The sequence below is a fragment of the Serinus canaria genome, chromosome 13 (genome assembly GCF_022539315.1).
Source record: "Serinus canaria isolate serCan28SL12 chromosome 13, serCan2020, whole genome shotgun sequence".
Classification (NCBI taxonomy): domain Eukaryota; kingdom Metazoa; phylum Chordata; class Aves; order Passeriformes; family Fringillidae; genus Serinus; species Serinus canaria.
The window spans coordinates 3,759,814-3,781,106 of record NC_066327.1 but is presented as its reverse complement, the minus strand read 5'-3'; the positions used below and the strand labels follow the sequence as shown (position 1 = coordinate 3,781,106).

Genomic DNA, 21,293 nt, shown 5'->3' with positions numbered 1-21,293 from the left:
GCAAAGAGGATGAAATAAAACACAGAAATCGCTCTCCTCGGTGTGTGAATTGGCTCCCGCGGTCGGGACAACGCTGTGGCGCGGTATTTAACACCAGTAACCGGAGAGGCCACGACCCTGCGGCAGTGCTGAGACAGAGTCACCGTGACCGGCCCGGGAGCCGCGGCACGAGCCGCCCTCACGGGGTCCCTCACGGCCGCCCTGCGCGGGAGGCGGGGCGGGAGCGGGCGGGGCGGATCTCGCGAGACTTGGGCCGTGCCGCGGAGCCCGGTTTGAACGGCAACAACGGCGGGTGCGGGGCAGGGCAGCGAGCGGGGCCGGGCAGCGGGGTTTGCTCTCCGTGGGGCTGCTGCAGTGCCGGCCGCTGCTCCACGCAGCGGGTAGGGCCGTTGGCTGCCTCACGGCCCGCGGAAGAGCGAGGTGAGCCCGTTCGGGCCGTACCGGGTGTGGGGGTCTGACCCGGTGTGCAGCGGGTGGGGGCCGGCAGGAGGGGACAGCGGGGACATGGCGTTGGTGACACACAGCGCTCTGCTCTGTGCTGGCCGAACGATGAGGCTGTAGTGTGATATTTGTTATTCTCTGTAGTACCGGCCCTCCCAAGAGCCTGTGTGTGGAAGGTGATCAGCTCCGGAAAGCTTTCAGCCTGAGTGTGCAGCGGGGTAGGTGCAGATACGGCCTTGTGTAAGTAACTGGCTGCAGTGCTGGGAGTGCCTGGGAATGCTGAGGGAGAAAACCACCCTGGAGGTTGTGCTCCTGATCAGAAAACGTTCAGGTGCTTCTGGCAGGATCAGAGCACAGCCAGCTGTTCCGTGTGGCCCTGGGGAACAGGAGTTTAACAGAGAACTGTGCTAGAGTGGGAGAAGAAAGCTGGCCTGCCAACAGACTGCCTTTTATCTCCTACCTTTTTACTTTTTAAGGAGACTTTGAATGGTTGAATAATCGAGGTGTGCAGCTCTCAGCATAGAATCTCTCATTAAATGTTTGGAGATATTTAGCCAGGAGTAACTCAGTAGAATAATACTGATGTCTGTTATTTCCTCCCTCCTGCCTACTCACCTTGCTCCCCATTCAGTTGATCTTAAAACTTTAGTTTCAGAGTAATTTACTTAGCCTCACATATAATATTAAATTGCTGGCAATTATTTCAGTGTACAGCTTCTTGAAAAAAATCTACCTGGACTTGTTTGATTCATCCAGAATTAACAAGGAAAAATTGAGGTTGGCTGTGCTCCAAAAGGCTTACTTTTTATTTTTCCTAATAGTTAGCAGGAATGTGTGAATAGAAAAGCTATTTCCTTCATACTTCAACAGTAAAGTTAAGGAAAAAAAAAAGAAAGACTTTTCTTTTTCCTGTTTTCTAGTAAATAATTTATTAGGAGCTCAAAGTTCTTGTATGTGAAACTGGAAAAAGAGAAGTAGTAGGAGTGAGTGGGACAAAAATTCCCCCAAAAAACCCCTTAAAAATTACAGGTGTACCAGAAGAAGATGACACTGTGACACTGGCCAAATTGCAGAGCATCCATCCTTTGGCAGCATTGCCTGATCTGACTGTTTCTAAACTGTCTGACAGCTGCCTAACTGAGATTTGAATAAGATTTGCATTTATGTGGGGGCTTAGCTTGTGATCTGCATGTTCATAAGGCAGCCAGCAGGGTTAAGCCTGTTCTGAAAAGGGACTGCTCTGAAGGGCTGTGCAGGCAGCTCAGACTCATCCAGAATAGACAACTTAGACAACTGTTACTTTCTTTTTTTTTTTTTTTTTTTTTAAAGGTAGAGTGGAAAAATAAGGTCAAGAGCTATTCAATGGGCTTCTGGAGGTGAGTTAAATATGTTATTCATTTAAGTTAGTAAACCAGGAGCTGCCAAATGGCTGTGTTGCCTCTATGCTATTGTCTGATCAGAAAATAAAGTTAAAGTTCTGTTTATGTAAGTGAACAATGATTCATTCATCCTCTTTACTAGTGGAAATACATGCCAGAAGTTGTTGCCTATGTTCTTGTATTGCTGCACCTTGCCTTAAACACTTCATTATTAATTTTTATGGGGTGTCCCTGTGTAAGTATAATGCTGATGAGTCTTAATTATTGCTATGCAAAATTCCTGGGTTTCACTGGCTTATTGTAGTGTGAGTGCAAAACTAGTACTTCAGGCATTGCAGTGGTTTGAGGTGAAAACTGAGGATTCAAAGCCTGGCTGGATAAAGTCTCTTTGTATGTGTTAAACCTGGATAGCAGCAGGTGAGGAGAAAATGCAAAAATCAGAATGTGATCATTTCCATCTTGTGCCTTGGAAAGGAATTGGCACAGTATAGGCACAATTACTTCTGCCTGTTAATGAAATTCTTTTCTATTAGGAGAAGCTGTGTTACTGCACTGGGAGTTATTCATGTTGAATAAAAGTTAGCAAAAAGAAGAAGTGAAGGGTGGCTATTACAACATTCAGAAGAATGATGTTTGTGCCAGTAAGAAATGGCAACAAATAAATTGCTTCTGTGAGAAAAAAAAGCAAGAGTCAGAGGTCTTCAATACATAATAATATGACTTATTCTGAAATTATGTAAAAGTTATGGGCCCTGGCTTTGAAAAATCAACTGCAAGATTTTTTTATTTGTCTCCCTCTGTTATTTCCTCCTCTTGGCATATGTTGTTCAGAAGCCCAAGTTACTTAGCATTTTCTGTCTTAATAGGATTTTTTTGCAGCAGGCTGATTTAGCAGGTTTGGGAGCAAGCAGTCATGCAAGCTTATGGTGTTAATTTGACTCGATTTTTATTTTTTAAAATATTTGGTGTGTTGGATTTACTTTGACTAACTTTTCTGCAAAATTCACCTTCTGTCTTCCACTATACTGTACAGTTAGAAAAGGATGAATTTTCTCAAATGTGACAAGGAGATGATTATTTACCAAGAAATAAACTAAATTTTGCAAGCATTAAGCACTTAAATAAATGCAAAGCCCTGTGTTCAACTCCATATATTTTAACAGGGCTTCTATTTTTGACTCTTCCCTTCCTTACCTTTTATCTGTTTCTCTATCCCACATAATGTTATTAGGAGTGCACTGTCCTGCTAAGGCAGCTGCCTACGCCAGTCTTAAGTGTTATTTGTGTACACAAGAAGTGCTGGACTTAGTGGGGTTGGTTATAATACAGAGAAAATAGTGGCAGCCAAGTGCATAGCAGGGTTTTTTCTAAGGTTATTTAATTGTCTTGTACTTGGCAAGAGAGCTCGATCCTAAATTAACTCTGGTTGTGCTGTACAAAGAAATCAGGCTGGGTGCACAGGAGTGCTCTTGTTGCATGTTGGATATAATCCAAAATAAGGCAGTAACCAAGTTTATGAAGAAATAATTTATTTTACTGTTTACAGGTCTGCTTGTGGGCTCTTTTTTGTGTCTTGTATTGCAAAAATATATGGTTCTATCCTGGTTAAGAAAGGAAATCAAATAACTTCTTTCAGATAACTACTCTTATCTGTAAAATGTATTTACTGCAATATATTTTTAAGTATTTTTTTTTCTTTGCAGTGTTGACTAAAAAAAGAAAAATGGAGGCAGAGACCATTTTAAGTCTTAAAGAGCAGCTCAAGGAAGCAGAGAACGAGCGGAGAAAGGCAGCACAATATGGTTTGCATTTACTGGAGTCCCAAAGTGAGGTTCAGAATCAGCTGGATCAAGCACGCTCTGAACTGACTGAGAAAACTGAGGTGATAACTGCCTTTTCATCTCAAAGTTCAAACCCAGAACTTTGTTTTATTTGACCTGTTTTCTGAAAGGCACAGGTGTTTTACATGCCTTCTAGCATCTAGATTAATTTTAATAAACCTCTGAGTAGTTGTAGAGAGGGCTTTTTTCTCAGCTATAAGACATTGAGCATAATTGTATCTAACTGGGAGAGGGTTTCATGCTAATTATGCATCAAGAGTTCAGTATCATGTAGGACTAATTGCCTTTAATGTAAAATGAGTGCTAAATGCTAAAGTAAATTTGCTTCAGAGCATGTTTTTCCTCTGTTTAGCAATCCATTTATGTATGCTCTCCCAGTCAGCTTGATATCACTGAAAAGCTGTGTAAAGAACGCTAGCAGCAAGACTGTAAAATTGATTCCTTCTCTAGTGAAGTTTTCAAATTTTACAAATGCCATGGGGTTCTGAACTTTTTAGCACATGTTTTTGCAGCTCAGAAGAAGGAGTAGTATAGTGCTGAGTTACTGAGGTATTAGTTAGCTGACCAGTTTTCTTTTTAGTAAAGAAAAAATTGGAGAAAATTTCCGTTGGGAAAATCTCTTCCACTTTTCATAAAGGCTTTAATGATCATCTTTGTGGTCAGCCAGCTAGTGTTTCAGATAAATTATTTATCTTCATTTAGTCTCTTTCTGGTTGTGCATCCATCCTTTCTCCTGGGATAGAGCTGAAAGGTTTGTTTTGTAGCAGCTGCAGGGTTGCAGCACCCTGCTGTTCTGAATGGACAGAATTTTTTATTCTGGTCAGTTCACCATTAGTGAGCTTTGTGTGTGAGGCAGCTGAAGGCACAGGTTCCAAGGATCATCCTTTCCTGCTGACCTGCACAGAGGGCAGGTACTGAGCTGTCACGGTTGTGATCCTGTGTGAGAGGCTGGAGCCGCCTTCTGAGCCTGGCTGGTAACTCAGATTGCAGGGCTGGAGGGTAGGAACTGTGGGCCTTCATACAGTAGAAGAACATTTTGTGTGGCAGCTGTGCTAACCCAGGAGATTCTTTAGAGCTTTTGAATTTCTCTCCGGCTCTCCTCTGTGCACTCTGAGACAAGTAATTCAAGGCAGTTCCTCTGAACACAAGTGTGGGTTCTACCAGCAGGCACAAAAGCCTCTCAGAAAGCTCTGTGTGCTCTTTTGTACCAGTGTGCAGGCAGGTTCTTGCTGGGATTTTGTTGTTCTTGGCTCTGGCCAAACAGTGCACTCCTAAACCTGTCCTGGTTAGTCTGGCCAGTCTTTGTGTTAAAGCTCCTGCCCTGGCTATTTGAGAGATGAGCCTGTCCTTGATAAGCTGTGTCTAGGCCACAGAGGTCACTTTGATAACTGACAGCTTTCAGTTTTTTATTTAGTTCTGTTTTGTGTCTCAAGAGTTAGGTTATTTTGAAAAGGAAAAAGTCTGCATGTTTAAATTAGTTTGGCTTCCTTTTTACCTTTTTTTGCTTTTAAGATTCTCTTTTTTCTTTTCCTTAATTGCTGGCTGAATGGAAGAGTAAAATGAAGCCGCCCTTTGTAATTAGCAAACATGTAATCAAGCATGGATGGAAGCTGTTTAAAAAATTATTCTTCAGTCTGGAAGAGTTGATGGTATTTATTATGAAACAGACAATTTAGCTGTCTTAAAAAAACCTATTGAACTCAGCTGTTCTGCTTGATGGACTGTAGTAATTTTTGACATAATTGGGTTCTGTAGTGGTAGAAGGGGCATATAAACTCTGGCTAAGTTTATGACACTTGCAGAAAAGATACCCACACCTTTCATCTTGGGGCAAAGAAATACAGAGTTTCCATGAAGAAGAGAATATTTCACAATCACATTATAAACACAGCATTTATAAATCATAACATGTTAGAGTAGTTTTTTTGTTTTAAAACATGTAATATCACACGATATTACAACTCGCTAATTGGCACTCCCAGCAAAAGACTAAATGAGCTACAAGCATCTTGGTTCTGAGCCTGTGCTTTTTCATAAATGCTTAGGGAACAGTGTACAATTACATCTAGATTTATTAGTGTGTCATTTCTTTCAGAAATTTGAACAAGAGAAATACACACTTCAGAGAGAAATTGAACTCAAGAATCGAATGCTGGAAAGCTTGAATTTTGAGTGTGAGTCCATTAAGCAACAGCAAAATGTGCAACTGGATAAACAGAAAGAACAGCTTGACAGAGCCTATGGACACGAAATCAGTGACCTTAAAAACAAGGTGTGGAAACTAATACATAGCTAAAAAGTTTTTAATACCATTTTAGATACTGTTTTCTTAACTTATAAGTGCACTCTTAACTACCAAAAGAAATAATAAATTGTTACAATGTATAGTAGCTTGTTTGGTTGGTTTTTAAAAAATATCAGTGTAGTCACTTTTGAATTAGATTAAATTTCAATGCTTCTTTTTAAAAGCTACTCTTGTGCTTTTCAAGAATCTTCTGTAATTGGAACAGTCAGAAGTATTGTGCTTTTCAAGAATTTACCATGAAATGATACTATTTATTATCAACTGTTTTTTAAGTTGGAGAACCTGAAAGCAGAACTGGATGAAACCCGACTCTCAGAGAAACAACTGAGACAAAAAGTGGAGCATCAGAAGGAAATAATTGCTGCCAAATCAGAAGAACTGCACATGATGTCTGAGCGTGTCCATGAGACCATGTCTTCAGAAATGCTCAACCTGCAGCTAGAGCTCACTGAGCTCCAGAGTCAGAAGGTGTGTGAGTAGCACTGCATTTGCAGTGGAGCCTAGTTGAAAATGAAATTCTGCCCTTTTGCTCATTTCATTTTTAGGTGTGCTGTCTACAGTGCCATGTTAGGATTGACTTTTATTCAGACAATGTGCACAGCAAAAAATGACAGCCTTAATAGCTAGGCTTTGGTTTACTTAGGCCTGCTTGTCTTCCAGCTTTTATAATTTTTTTTTTGTTTGTTTAGGCCAGTGATGAAGAAAAGCTGAATGAGCTGCAGTGCAGTAAGGAGCAGTTAGAGCTTGTGAACAGTAACTTACGGAACCAGCTGGAGCGGCTGCAGGGGGAGAAAGAAGAGAGGGAAAAAGAAGTTGTCTTTTACTGCAATTCATTAGAGGTATTGTCTTACTTATTATTCACAGTGGTAGGTAATCCCCAAATTGTACAAGCTGTGTTGCCAGGTTTTTGGTGAAGGAGGAATTTTGAAGAGTTGTGAGATAGAGGGGGGAAGAGAAGGGTGATGGTTGGTCACATCTGGTGCTGCCTGGTGGTAAAAGCTCTCTGGCCTTATTTTGTGGCAGCTGTGAAAGGGGAGCCTTTGTGTGGCACTGTTCTGCCTCTTGGGGACCTTCGCACAGGTCACTGGAAGAATTCTCCTTTTTATTTCAAGTTCCTGCTGAATGCTTTGGAGAATCTTGTACAGGGAAGTAGAGCATTTGTCACTGATGAACGCAGCTGGGAGAGTGGTCTGAATATCATGAATCCAGTTCACAAACATCAAAGCTTTCCCTTAAAGGCTTTTATTTGTACTCTTTTCCTGAAGAGCAAGTGGAATATTAAGTATTTTAGTGAAATGAAATGAATTTTTCTCTTAGTTACTAGAACTAAGAACTGTATGTACAGTTAAGGACTAGAACTTCATGTATATACTTTGTTACTAGAACTGTATGTACAGTCAAGGACTTCAGTACAATATAATCCCTGTTAAAGTATAGGAAATGAAAAAGAGTTACAACTATCTGATTAAACTTGTGTATGCTTAAATGACCAATATCCTCTTTGCTTTAATCTAGAAAGCTCAGGAGGCTAATCAGGAGCTTCGGGTTCAGCTGGATCATGCAGTGCAACAATCTTTGGACCCCACCAGTAAAGGCAATTCTCTCTTTGCTGAGGTACAACTATGCACCAGATGTCTGAGAAGTATTTTCAGGTTTTTTTCTTACGTTGTATGAAAATATGGGAGTATCTGCAGATGATCTGGCCAGCATGTAGCTCTGTTCCTCAGATACGACTTCAGTGTTGATCTGACATGTGGAAAACCATTTGATGCTCTCTCTGAAGATACGAAGTTAGTAAATTTCATGGAATCACTTCAAGTTATCTGACTATCAAGTCAAAAGTTGTCACTGAGGGTTCATGATGGTTCTGTCTGCAGCTCTTGATTTTAAGTGGTGTTCAGCTGATAAATCCATCTTTAATGTAGAAGACAGTATGTGAAATATTAACAGTTGCTGATAAAAGCTGCCTTACACACTTCCTGAAAATGTCTAGGTGTTTGAGCTTTTGGGAGGGTTTTGGAATTAGCTTTTGAGTAAGAGTTAAATGCATAGGGAGCATTATGTTTCATGGCAGCATCCAGGGGATGTGTGAACTTGGGAAACAGTTCAGATTATTTTAAACTGTTTGTTCTGTTGCCAGTGGACAAACTATTCTACAGCAACACTGAAGCATATGAAATGTTGCTTTGTTTTGGTATCAAAAGAACAAAAGAAAACTGCTGCATTTCACTGATTGGGTTTCAGTGGCACTGTCTGTTCACTGCTATCACAGGGCTGAGACAGTAGCCTGTATTTTCAAGCACTGTTGCTGGAAAAGCAGTGTCTGCAGACTGAACACCAATTGCTAGGCAGCATGTCCTGATCAAACTCAGCATCCAAGTGACAGCAAGTGTTGTGATTTCCCAGTAATAATTGTTCACAATGTTCTGTAGGTGGAGGACCGTAGGGCAGAAATGGAACGACAGCTGCTCAGTGTGAAAGTAAAATATCAGTCCCTACAAAAACAGCATGCATTCAGTAGAGAACAATTGCAAAGAATGAAGGTAGGATGATTCCTGTAATACTCCAGGGTGTCCTTGGGTCTGATAAGGAGCTGCTTTAATTCACAGGCTAGGGGATTTGTTATCTTTAAAATATGATGCAGTAGTCTGGGGGGAGGGAAATGGGAGCAAAAACAAGTGAGATATGTTGTGCTGTTTGACTCCTGTGGTCCAACAGCATCCACCTTCCAGTGAAGGCACCATGTTTGCTCACTTTGGCAGAAGTTGTTCAATGGATAAAAGTAAACCACAACTCCTGTCAGTCAAGCTAGCATTCAGTTTGTCTTGGTAATTGTTTTTTCTTTTCTTGTCCAGTCCTTGTACTACATGAATCAAGTATTTGTGCATTAACTGTGATCGTTAGGAATGAGCATAAAAAAACCCCAGGCTTTTACCACCATCACACTGTAGGGGGTTGAGATTTTCTACCTCTGTGTTGCTTTCTTGTCTTTGTCCGTATTTTTTCTTTTTGCTTTTCTCTATTTTTGGTGTAAGAATAAGTCATAACTTTCATAACTCTTGAAGTTAAATAGAATGGGAGTCTGTTGGTTAATATTGTTGAGGACTAGTTAGCAGAAGCTGATTTATAAGATAATGTCAGGGGATGCTGCAGAGCTGCCAACTGTTTTCATGTTGGTCCTGAGATTTTTCCAATGCTCAAGTGGATCCTTTCATTTTGATCAACTGCTTGGTCATGCAGTTTGAGGAGAGTGCTTAAACATCAAGAGGGTTTATATTAGCTAGATTTTGTGGAGTAAGTTGAGAACAGTTTAAACAATAGTCTTAAAGGATTAGAAAAACCCTACTGATACAGCAAAGATTTGAATGAGGACAGTCATTGGGTAGGATCAGTTCCTTTGGAAATTTTCTCTTTGTGATATGGGGTGAGTCAGCCATACTGACTGAATGGTGTAGGATACACACCTAACACTAAAAGTACCAAAAATGGAGGCAAGTTGGTATCCCTGTACTAGTACTTAATGCTTTTATTTGGAATTCTTTCTAATTTTTTTCTGATAGTACTGGAGATGAGTAGTTTGTTAGGACAGCTGTTTTGCTTAAGCTGCTGTCTTAAATCCCTGTTAGCATCCCCTCTGTGTTGTGCTGCACTGAGATGCTGCCAGTTAAAGCTCAATCTGAGTTTAGCTGATCTCTCCACTCAAAGCTGCTTACCCCACAGGAGAAGTAACTGCTGTTGCATCTTTAGTTGAAGAATCTCACTTTGTGTTAATTAGTGGTAAATCCTGAGGATCTGACTCCTGAGCAGAATGTACACAGCACTCCTGGGAAAGCTTTCCCACCTCTAGTGTAGTTTTCCTAGTCCAGAGCATCCTTTCCACATTCTTTAAGTTCTTGTTATGTAGATCAGCTGCAATTTGCAATTCTGACAGTTAGCAGGAGGGCTTTTAAGAGAAAAGGGGAAAAAGGTTGGGTGTCTGTGCTTGGGAGATGTGAGGATAGTCAGCCAGTGAGGTGGAGTTTACAATTTTGCCTCCCTTACATCCTGTAGAAGCTCTGAGGAGATGATTGAATCTTTCATTAGCTCTAATTTGTGCACAGAATCATCAATACCCTTTAGCTGACATAAGAGATTCTATAGGGTAAATGCCTTCTTGCTTTCCCTCTGTAATCTCATTTTTTCACTTGATCCTTTCCCTGTGATTTCTCCCAGTGTTACCTTATCCATACTGATTAGACTGATAAAAATGCCTCAGATTTCATTAACACCTTGTGAAGTCTTTCATTTATTCTATTTCTTGTTTAAATGTCTGATGTATTACATGTAAATGTATTTAAATATCCAATGTATGAAGGCCCTTGTACTTTGATATTATTAACACCAACAGAAATATTGCTGTAAATGTAAGATTTTTATAACTTCTCCTTTATAATGACAGAGGGTGTTCTTTTGCCTCAAAGGAGGTATTCCATTAGAGAAGCAGAAAAAGCTGAAATTCTTGGATTAATATTGTGGAAAGCAAACATGGTGGTGTTATACCTGAAAAGCAGAACTGAAAAAAATTGGGGGTTAAGCTTGTGGGTTTTCCTAAGTGAGTTCTCAAGGTGCATTTCAGCTCTGACAAATCAGCCTGGACTGGGACTGGCTTCTGGCTGGCTTGGTGCTGTTGGTGTGGAATGCTGTGTGTCCTTGGCAGAGTGTTTGTGTGCTCCTCAGCCAGGACAGAGGTGAGTGGGACACCTCAGGGCTGCACTGCTCCCTGAGATCTCAGCTGTCCTCTGCCTTGGGGTGTCTGTGCTGATCATTGCTAGGATTGTGTCATGGAGACTGAGCTCAAGCACCCAGTGCTCTTTATATTCGGGTTTAGGATTAAAAGGCTAGAGTACCTAAACAGTTTTGTGTTAAAGGCTGGGATTTTCAGTCACTAATCCCAGTACTTGCTGTAAGTAGTTTTTTCCTTTTTTCCAGCTGCAGATGGCTACACTGCTGCAGCTGAAAGGCTCCCAGGCAGAATTTGATCAGCTGGAACGCTTACAGTCCATGTTAGAGCAAAAGAATGGTGAAATAGAAGAACTGCTCATGAAAGTGAGGCAGCTAGAAAAATTTAAGGTATGTGTTTTTTAATTAAGAAGAAAATTGTAATTAGAAGTTAAAACATGAAAACAAGAAGGATTATGAGAACTATCTGAAGTCCATGCTCAGGTTTAAAAAGGGATCCAAAAGCTGACTCATATCTTTATTTGACCTGAATTGTATTTTGCAGCTGGAGCATATTAGACTCAAGTGCAGAGAAGCAGAAAATTATACCCCACTCAACAGCTGGGTTGAAGAAACAATTTTTTGTCCATTGTGAAGCACCTTTGTATCATTTATAGTTACTTTTAGCATTTAAATTCAGTTACTTGGTCAAAGCTCACTGAGCTGTGCCATCCAATTTTTCTCTGGGAAGGTGCAGCCATTTGGCACTTCTACTGTGTGTGCTTAGCTTTAGCCTTTAGTGTCTCAGCTTTATTGAATTTCCTGGATATTTATTTTCTTGATGTGTCTCAACTTTGCAGCTGAAGCATGCTCTTTTCTAGCAAAACTGATGTGCTTAATTATCCTTGTAAAGCAGTTTTTCCAGCCTCTTAGGCAACCTGAAAACAAACATCTTGTCAGTATTTTCAAAAGTGAGAAACACATGAGGATTTCTATATACACCAGTGTCATACTACTGATGTTTGTGTGTTTCCAGAGTGGAAAACTGCAGCCTTCCTTAATTCTTGCATGTCTCTGGACTTATTTGGCCCTTCCTTATCAGAGCTTTGGAATGCAAACTGAGGTGTATTTGTGCAGTAGGACTATGCTTTCCAGGATAGCCTCCTGCATTCTGTATTTAACCCAATAACCTGGTGTGAAGCCAGGCTTAGCCCATTTCAGCAATAATTGAGGAAGCCTGATTGTTTTACCAGTTTTGTAATGTTTAAGCTTAATCTGTACTTAATTTTTCTCTAGGCCATAAATAAGTAGTGTTGGGAAATTGAATGATTCCAACAACCACCAAAAGTATCTGCAGACAGTGACTGACAGAAGCCTGGGAGTCTCTGGGACAGGATTAAATTTGAGTACTGCCTGTTCAGAAAAAAATCACCAAACAAAAGCCCCAGTGTCACATGTTATAACATCTTTACTCTGAACCAACTTCCTCATCTGAAATATGTAATAGATTTTGAGATTTTGACTGTTGATGAGCATGGCTGATATTCCTCTGGGGACCTGCTGAAGCCTAGAAATAAATGCTGAGAAAAATTCCCTGTGGGTTAACTAAATACCCTGTATTTTCAAGTAAAAAGCAAGAAAGCTGTTCTGCAGTGCTGCTTGCAAACCTTCTGGAGTTGAGATAGCTCACTTGTTTTTCCTTTTTTCAGTGAATGAGAGAGAGCTGTCAGTTTTAGTGTTATCTGACATTTGTAACAAATGGGAAAGTACTCAGAGCAGCTGAGTTTTATCATCTGTGTTTAAATCCCTCTGTGATGAGGCTTCACCATTAAAATGCATAGAAAATATCTCCTAAGAACTGAGCTAATGTGCTTGTGAAAGGTCACTGCTTGACAAGCTGACTCTTGTTCTTTATCAGAGTTTGTATGAGAATATGAAGGAGTCCAGACCCGCTAATGGAGCGCAAGGAAGCGATTCGGAAAATGATTACTATGCAGATTTACTGCAACTTAAACTTGACAAATCAAAGTAAGTGAGTCCAACCTGAAGCCCTGGCTGTGGCAGGGTTATCTTCTAGGTACTTGTATTTATCCTCCCTTTTCTGTTACTGTTGTATTTTACTGCACATACCCATGTCCAGATGGGTTTTGTTCCTGTTGCATTTTCTAGTGCTGTGGAACCAACCTGACTTTATTATAGGACTGAGAGTTGTTTTTTTGTAGTTTCATTTATGTTTTAAAAGATAACAGCAGAAATACTGTTTATGATTATTGCTTTCTTCCAGAAATGTTGTTAATACTCCTAGATACATGGTAATTGAGACTTTGAATAAATTAAAAGTTAATCTCTATGGAAACTGTATGAAAAGTCTTAGTCTTTAGGCTGTGTATGTTTATTTATTTTGTAAAAAGTGAAATAGTAACACTCAAAATGTTTTATAGGACAAAAAAGCTTGATTTTTTTTTTTCCTACTAATGTATAAATACCAGTTTAAGGTGAAGTTCAGTGCCTAGTTGTTGCTTTACTAAAAGAAAAAAGCCCAAACTAATCCAAGTGTGACTGATTTTATAATTTTTCTCCCATCGCAGTGAGGAAACTGAAACACTGAAAAATGAGCTATCCCTGCAGAGAATGAAAGCTCTGTATGAGAGCCAAAGGGTCCTGGAAATTGAAAGGAAGCTCTTCACAAATGAGAGACATTTGCAAGCTTGTCAGAGTGAGAATATGAACCTGCGGGTTATGCTGGATGAGCTGAAAATGAAATATGAACCTGAAGGTAAAAACTTCTTTTCTATCAGGGAAAATATAAATTTCTGATTTTCTTAGCCTTTAGAAATGGAATGACATTAGACAGGAAGACATTGGTGCTTGTTCCAGAATTTAATGCTTAAATAGCTGACTTTCTGAAGTAGCCTGATCCAAAGTTTGCTGAGCTGAAGTAGAAAAGCCCTGCCTTGCTCAAGACCTCAGTTGAATATGTGAACACTGACTGGAGGAGACCAAAGAATGCAGTTTTACAGTTAAAAATGGCAGTTCAGGGGCTTTATGGAGCACAGGTAGATAACCAGACCCAGGTGGGTGGGATCAAATCTCAGGTGTTTCCCATAATAGCAGCAGTGTCTTTGTGGTGAGAAACCTCAGCTCTCTGGGTGTAGGCAGCTGATGGGAGCTTTGGAATTAGGTGCAAAACATTTACAGGAAAACAGCTCAAGGTTCTATGGATTAAATTTTGGCTAGAGACACCCACCTGACAAACAGCTGATACCCGAGTATGGGCAGAGCAAGGGAGCTGTGGAGAAGAGGATTCTGTTTAAACTGAGAGCAAGTTTATATGAGATATTAGCATGAAACTTCCCTGTGAGGGTGGGCAGGCCCTGGCTCAGGTGCCCAGAGCAGCTGTGGCTGCCCCTGGATCCCTGGCACTGTCCAAGGCCAGGCTGGACATTGGGGCTGGGAGCAGCCTGGGACAGTGGAAGGTGTCCTGCCCATGGCACGGGGTGGGAATGAGATAGGCTTTCAAGTCCCTTCCAAGTTAAACCATTCTGGGATTCTATGAATGGGGAACCAGATAGGAAAGTTGGTTTTGTCCACACCCAAAAGATTTACCTTTAATATGTTATTTGTGGAAGCTTACCTCAGCAACCTGCAGTTCAGAGCATTTAATTTAAAGCCTTGGTGAAAAGACAGAGTGGATGAGGAGAAAGCTTGAAAAAGAGACAACATCTAACTTCTGCTGGGATGATCCAATTATATGAAGAAACATTCTTTATGGGAGATAAACTGTCTATTAAGAATTATTCCAAGTTCTTTAGTTGTGTGAAATATTACTTTTTTTATGAATGTGTTGGGGGACAAGTCATCTCCAGCTTTTCTTTTGTACAAAAGTATGTTCCATTTTTTCCTTTAGAATTTCTTAAAGGTTTTAAAATAAAAAAGAAGAGGGAGAGAATCCCTGTGAATGCAACTTGTGAATACTTTGACAGCAAAAATACTCCAGTGAAAGAAACTGCTCTCACTCAACTGCCAAGTAAGGAAGGGAAAAAGATGACTACCAAAACCCTGGAGCAAAGTGATGCTTCTCCCAAAAAACAGCCTGTCCAAGCATCCCCACTGCATACAGCTCTCCAGGCAATACGAAACATTGTTGAACCTGAAAGAGAGAGAAAAAGAGTGAAAATTCCAGATGAGAATCACGTCACCTTTACTTCGAGTAGCAGAAGTGGAAACAATTCCTCAGCTCCAGCGGTCCCCAGGTCAGTGTCAGCTTCTGTCTCTGCTCAAGGCACTCAGCACAGACCTGCATCTCTTTTCTTTCGCTGCATGAACTGTGCTCTCCACTGCTTTATCTATTTCCTCAGTGTTGCATGCAGTGTCATTCCTCAGCTCCGGCTGCCCACGCTCAGCCTCTCACTCCCTTTTAGAAGGACTAAAACACTGGCTAATAGAAAAGACTCTTGAAACAGTCTCTGAAATAACTTTCCCACTGAAGACATTTAAGGTGTGCAGGTAGCATGACAGCTCGCTTGGTTTGCTCCAGCATCAGAAACTTTGTGTTCTTGGTGCCCTCAGAACTGCCACACAGCTGTGTTACAGCTCAAAGTAATCAAGGCAGCTGGAGTCATGCTCCAGTTTCATACCTATTTTCAGCCCCCAGCAACTTCCAGATTTAGCTAAATGCCTAAAAATCATTTAGGTACTCTCCACCTGAATTGTGTTAACTTTTCATTGTACACAGTAATAGAGAATTAATTAGCTGTCTGTTGTCAGACAAGTGAAATGCATGGTCTGGGTGCACAATAGCTGGAAACACAACTGAACTGAGAATTGAAGTTACTTTTTGCTAGATGGTAAAGTAACTGAGAACAGTCATTATCTCCAGCTTTTTTATCCTGGTGAAAACAATTCTTCTGATTTTCTACGTTAATTGACTTTGGTTTTCTACTTTTTCAACTAATGCTTTTTGTATCTCTTCATATTCTTTGTCAACACATACTCGAGTATTTGGGGGTAGAAAAAGTCTAAGCTAGTCCAGAGGTTTTGGGCTTGCAACTTGTTAATATCAGCTAGAAGAAACAGCCAATGTTAATGGCATTCAGGGTAATTGGATTGATGCTTTGGCTCTTAGATCAATTCCTCAAGGTTGCACGGATGTAAATAACAGATTTAAAGTAGCCAAACACTGCAGTCTTCTTAAACTGTGGAGAGAATATGGCAGAAACAGCAGTTTTAGCAGCTGTGTTAAAATGTGGGATTGTTAGTGAGGAGGGAAGATCAGGAAAGTCAGATATGGATGAAAGTGGAGAGGAAAGATTGGGATAATTCAGTGATGGTGTCGGGTTTTGATAAAATCCTCTACACATAAAGGAACAGGCAGAATGTAACCTGATATGAAAAGTTTAACTTCCTTCATATTGCTTTGGGAAAACAAGATATAGTGTCTGCTAACAGGAAACTGTTGGAAATAATTAATGGGAACTGAAGGGGGAACCTACTGGAGAGGGGGTGAGGAGTGGAAATTATGGAGTTGATGCTGGAAAGCGGAGAGAGTAGAAAAAGTGGAAGAGGAAGATGAAACTGTAGTTCAGAGGGAGGTTTCTAATCTTGTATCCATTGCTATTGGTTCCAATAAGGAACAAAATGAAGCAGCAGGCTGTAAATGTGTATGCAGGCAAGGCTCACCCTTCCCTGTCACCCGGCAGTGGGGGCATTGTCCTGGGTCCCACCACCCTGGACAGCGCCCCAGGAGGCTGCTCCACACTATGGTGGACACAGTGCCCTGCTGGGGATGAGGCTCGCGGCAACCAACAGAAATGAGAGAGTGGACACCAGCCAAGCGTGCAGCCAGGCTGAATGAACACTGAGGAGTGCCACAGCTGAAGACAGACTGCCAGGGATGCATCAGCTTATAAGGACCCAGGGGAACAGGGGAGGAGTCAACCTTTGGGCAGATGGGAACCCAGAGGGGAGTGGAACACAGAGGGTTGGCATTAAGAGCTGACCAATGGGGATACATTGAGGGAGGGGCCTGACCCCTGAGCCAATCACTCAATGCTCCAGCTGGAAGTTTCTAGAGGGGAGGGAGGGAGCGCCAAGGGACAGACAGGGCACCAGGGAGGGAGCAAAGGAAGGATGCATGGATTCGGGAGGAGCAGGGATGATGGGCGGTGTGGAGGACGCTGCAGTGAACCAAGCCTGAGGGGGAAACAGAACAGTCCAACACAACACAACAACAAAAGATGAAAAATATTATAAAAATGAAAACCACAAACAGAATTAAGCTGCCACAAAACTTCATATAAGCTGTTGAGCTTTTTTGGTGATAGTATGAGCCTGTAAAAGGCAAATCCAGGCAGAAAGTTCTGTTTGTTTCTGATTTCGTTAATGAACTACTAAAACCCCTGGTCAAGATATTAAGCGAACATTAAGGATTGATTTACCCCTCATCTGCTATGATGTGCTGTAGAATAGGAAGTCATGTTGAAATCTCAATATTTGAGAAGCTGTAATTCTAAACACTGAAAGAATCTCTGACTGTTCTGTAATGGATGTGGCTGAACCTTGGGCACAGAAAATATTGGCAAATTGATCAGGAGTGGGGATCTGAAAAGGGAGAATTTGTGGGAGGAAGAAAAAAAGGTGGGTAATTGTCAGTGTTTCACCTTGTGTTAACTAAAATGTGATGCTGCAGCTGAAAAGGCTGTTGTGGTCTCTGGGGATTGGTTTTGTGCCTGGAATAGTTTTTCTGGAGTAATTAGTGGAGTTCTGACATTGGCCCATGAATTCTGGGAGAACAGAGCCACTTTAGCTCTGAAAGGGCTGCCAACTTAATTTCTAGAAAGTGGGGTTGAATTTGTCATCTCAGCCCAGGAGGCAATGTGGAAGTGGTCAGAAGTGATGGGGGTGTGCTTGTGGAGGTGACAAACTCCCTTGTATGACGAGACCTCCTTGCTGAGGAGGTTTAAGCAGGTACAGCTGGATAATCTCAGCCAACACCTGTGTGTGCAGGGCACCTCTGTCCTTCCAGAATGCTCCAGCACTGGAGTAGTTCATTAGGTGATGACATTGATCAGGTTATGATTTGAGTGTTGAGACTACAGATTTAAATATTCAGGTGGTGATTAATACTTCCCAATGCATACTGGAATGCTGGCAATGCAAAGGTTGTGTGCAGTGATATCTTTTGTTTGGCCAACTAACTGGTCAATAGAAAGATACATTTCTCTACTGAAATGCTTTTCTTCCCTTCTTAAAGTGAAATAGCAGATATAGCCCTTGCTGCACAGTTTATATTTCATTGAGATTTGAGGTTGTTTGCCTGAGTTTGATCTAAAGAAGAGCTTGGATGTTGAAGAGCTTATTTTCTCCCTTAAATTCTTTAGTTGGATTACATACACCAAATCCACTTCACTTGGGCTTTGTCCAATTGCCTGTGGCCATTTGGCTCAGCAGGAGATCTGGATACACTAATAATACTTGTTTTTGGCACAGCCTCAGCCTTGGGAAGTAAAGCTCCACCTGATGAAACAAGTTCATCTTCCTTAAACAGGTAGAAGGAGCCCCAGTTATCTCTCAGTTTTGGAGACTGTAGAGTCAAAGCTTGAATCATGTCATAATTTCACCAGCAATTGCTTGAAGTGTTTAACCATTGTCTGTTCTTTCTGATGCTTTCCCTGTGCTGACACCTGATGAACCAGGACAGGGCTCTAAGGGGGTGCTCTCTGAGGGCTTTGGGGTGAACCTCAGCTGCTCCTCCCTCCCTTCCATAGGACAAATGGGAGCATTGGATGGGTAAAGTTTGTGGGTAAAGATGACAGAGGTCCTGTGCAAACCAGACCTGGGGAAGATGAACTCCCTGCCAGTTAAAGACAGTGGGGCAGTGAGAAAGAAAGAAAGAGAACTGCCTCAGCCCTTCTTCTCAGGCTCAGCTTCACTCCCTCAGTCCTGGCTTGTATCTCCTCCCCAAGAGGCACAGGGTAAATGTGGTTGTCAGAGTTGTTCCATTACAGGCTAAGAGAATTATAAAATGCCATAAAAGGGCAATACTGTGTCTAAATGACTTGTGCTGCTTTGTAGCTGAAGTGAATGTGGTTTTTATTTGTTCTTCTGGTTAGATTCTTTCTGCTTGTTTAGAGGGACTCTGTTGGCAATTTTGGCCACTATAGTAGTGGTTTTGGTGGCCTTGGACAGGGGTTTAAGGCAGAAGAGTGGGATGGACTAATGAAGGGAATGTGTCTTAGGAGCAGGTTCATGGACAGAAACTCTCCATCCCCACCTGCAGCTGCTGGGGGAGTGCAAACCACATGATGGCCACTGAGAACACATTTCTTTCTTCCCTGAATAATTCCTTGTAGCTGTAAGCACGTGAGGATTTGTCCAACTCACAGTGAAGGTGACCATGGACAGGAGGTGCTCAGCCCTAAGAGTTACAGACGTGGCCTCAATGCAAAGCACATGGTGGAGCAAGCCCTGATCTGGAGGAGGTGCACAGCAGACCCTGGTTTTCTTCAGCCTGTTGAGACAGTGCTGATTATAGGGAATAACATGCACATGGCCTGCAGACCATCATACTTTGACAGCAGTCTGAATCTGTAGCTGATTTCCCCCAATTTTTTTTGTTACAGCTCTTTTCATAGTCCTCATGTTCAGCTGCACCTTTCTGTATTGCAAATAAGTCTCTAACAACTGAGTAGCAGCAGTTTTGGGAGAAACATCACTGAAAGCAGCTGTCCATGCTCACTCAGGGCTCCTGAGACCTCTAAAAACCCACAAGGTCACCAGAGAATTGCTTTAATGTATGTGCTGATAAACGAGTGTGGAGTTTGTATTGCTATATAAAGTGATGTTTAATTTGGAACTTCATTCTCCATAATTTCTGTCTTTGTGAAAATAATCATGTGTAACAGTCAATGGGCTGTGGGTAATTTGGTTGGGTAAAATATCACTATTCATCAATTGTTCTAATGGCATGTTTGCATGTTCATTAAATTAAAAACAAGATTTAGGCATCTGAGCACAATCTGATGTTTTGATTTCAAAATTATCTTTCTAACAGCAATGAGACAGTTTTATTCATAGCAGAATTAAAACCTGTCAGTGGGCAAATGATACCATTTAGAGCCTGGAAATAAATCTTCCCCCAGCTGAAGATATTCAAGCACTAAGCTGAAGGCCATAGTAGTGTAGGATGAGGTTGAAAGGTATATATTATTTTAAGGGTAGGTTTTTGGTGGTGTAGAAGCAAGAAGCTTGATTTCATCCTGTTTGTATGGTGTTGCTCAGATTTTTCACCTGGAGTTGTGCTTTTGCGGGCTGGATCTCCTTTCTGTGCATGACACAGACACTGCTGTTTCTGAAGGCTGATCTCAGCCACTTCACATATTCAGTAACCTTTCTTACCAGACATTTCAGCAGCTGAGGTGGGGGGGTAAAGCTTTAAGTGATGAAATGTGATTAGGACTGATATAAAAATGCTTTGGTTCAGTCTCATTTTCTTCTTAAACCGTGCTTGCTCTGTCACTGTACATGGATGGTCTTGTTTGCCAGCTGGCTTGTTGATTTTGCCTAAAATTCTTATTTTATTCCTGGTTTATATTAACTAAATATGTATTTAGAATGGTTGCTTTGCCTATAGGTTAACACCTGAATCCAGATTTGAAACTACAGAAGAAAAGAGAGAAACTAAAATCTCAACAGAGAAGAAAACACAGAAGAAAAAATATTCCACGTTGTATGTATCTTCTAAGGCAAGTTCTGAAACTCAGTGTGCTCAGCAGTGAGTCACCTCTCAGGGAGCCTGGACACCCTGGGGCCTGCTGCAGCAGGAGGGCTCAGTCAACTCTCTCACATCAGTGCACAGGTTGCTGACTTGAATATTGATCTGCCTGCTGGTGTGAGGGTGTGATTGCCTGGCAGAGCTGCACTTCTGATGCCTTCCCTGAGGGCAGCCCTTGTGCTCCCTGCACTTGACCTGAGGTGTTGCCTGTTCTCCCCTCTTGGCAGTCTCCAAACACAATCATTGCTCTTTCTTTGAAGCACAGGGCTGTTGTGGAGGAGGAGTTCTGGCTAACAGAGGTTTTATTATATGGTAAGACAGACTAGACAGGGCTGATGGAGAACTCAACTAAGTGATGTGCTCCTAAATTTCTTCCACTTTCCAGATTCAGAATTCTTAATATTTTCCCTCCTAATGTATTACTTTTCAACTTTAAGGCTGACCTATTTGCAAAAGTGCATGTGAATCACTCCATGTGATTTGTTGGTCAGTGTTTGAAATTCTGTGGAGTCTTGTATTTGTATTATTAATTAAAATAAAAGTTTATTTCTTTCTTTATAAAATGTAGCCTGTATTGTATTTGAGAAGAAACATGTATCTATTTTTTAAATGAAGGCGATGTCTTTTGTAGAACTTTTTGTTTAAAAAAAAAAAAGTATCTCTCAATAAATAAGAATGTGTAATGCAGGTGCTGTGTGTCATGTTTTTAGGAGAGAATTATGTAACTTCCTGAAGTTCATGAAGAAGAATTCTGAGGAGACTTTTTAAACTAGGTATTTGTATGGAAGTTGGATTACTCCATTTGGGTCATGACACTACAGTTTGAGCTCCCTCTGGTGAATGGATTAGCCAGTTTC

At 41.3% G+C, this 21,293-nt stretch overlaps 1 protein-coding gene across 5 annotated transcripts; it reads left to right on the top strand.

Moving 5' to 3' along the window:
- Window positions 1-245: 245 nt before the first annotated feature.
- SPDL1 (spindle apparatus coiled-coil protein 1) lies at window positions 246-21,058 on the top strand. 5 transcript variants are annotated; one of them, XM_050979759.1, is made up of 14 exons: window positions 247-420; window positions 586-663; window positions 1,775-1,817; window positions 3,524-3,702; window positions 5,757-5,933; window positions 6,240-6,434; window positions 6,656-6,805; window positions 7,482-7,580; window positions 8,399-8,509; window positions 10,935-11,075; window positions 12,583-12,692; window positions 13,253-13,440; window positions 14,572-14,917; window positions 20,296-21,058. In XM_050979759.1, the coding sequence occupies exons 4-14, from the start codon at window positions 3,544-3,546 to the stop codon at window positions 20,438-20,440; spliced, it is 1,821 nt and encodes a 606-aa protein (XP_050835716.1). In that variant the 5' UTR covers window positions 247-420; window positions 586-663; window positions 1,775-1,817; window positions 3,524-3,543; the 3' UTR covers window positions 20,441-21,058. The 5 variants fall into 5 exon arrangements, with proteins under 5 accessions (XP_018770858.1, XP_050835715.1, XP_018770859.1 ...); XM_018915313.3 differs by lacking the exon at window positions 20,296-21,058 and having other exon boundaries at window positions 246-420; window positions 586-659; window positions 14,572-15,137; XM_050979758.1 differs by lacking the exon at window positions 20,296-21,058 and having other exon boundaries at window positions 246-420; window positions 14,572-15,137.
- Window positions 21,059-21,293: the final 235 nt, after the last annotated feature.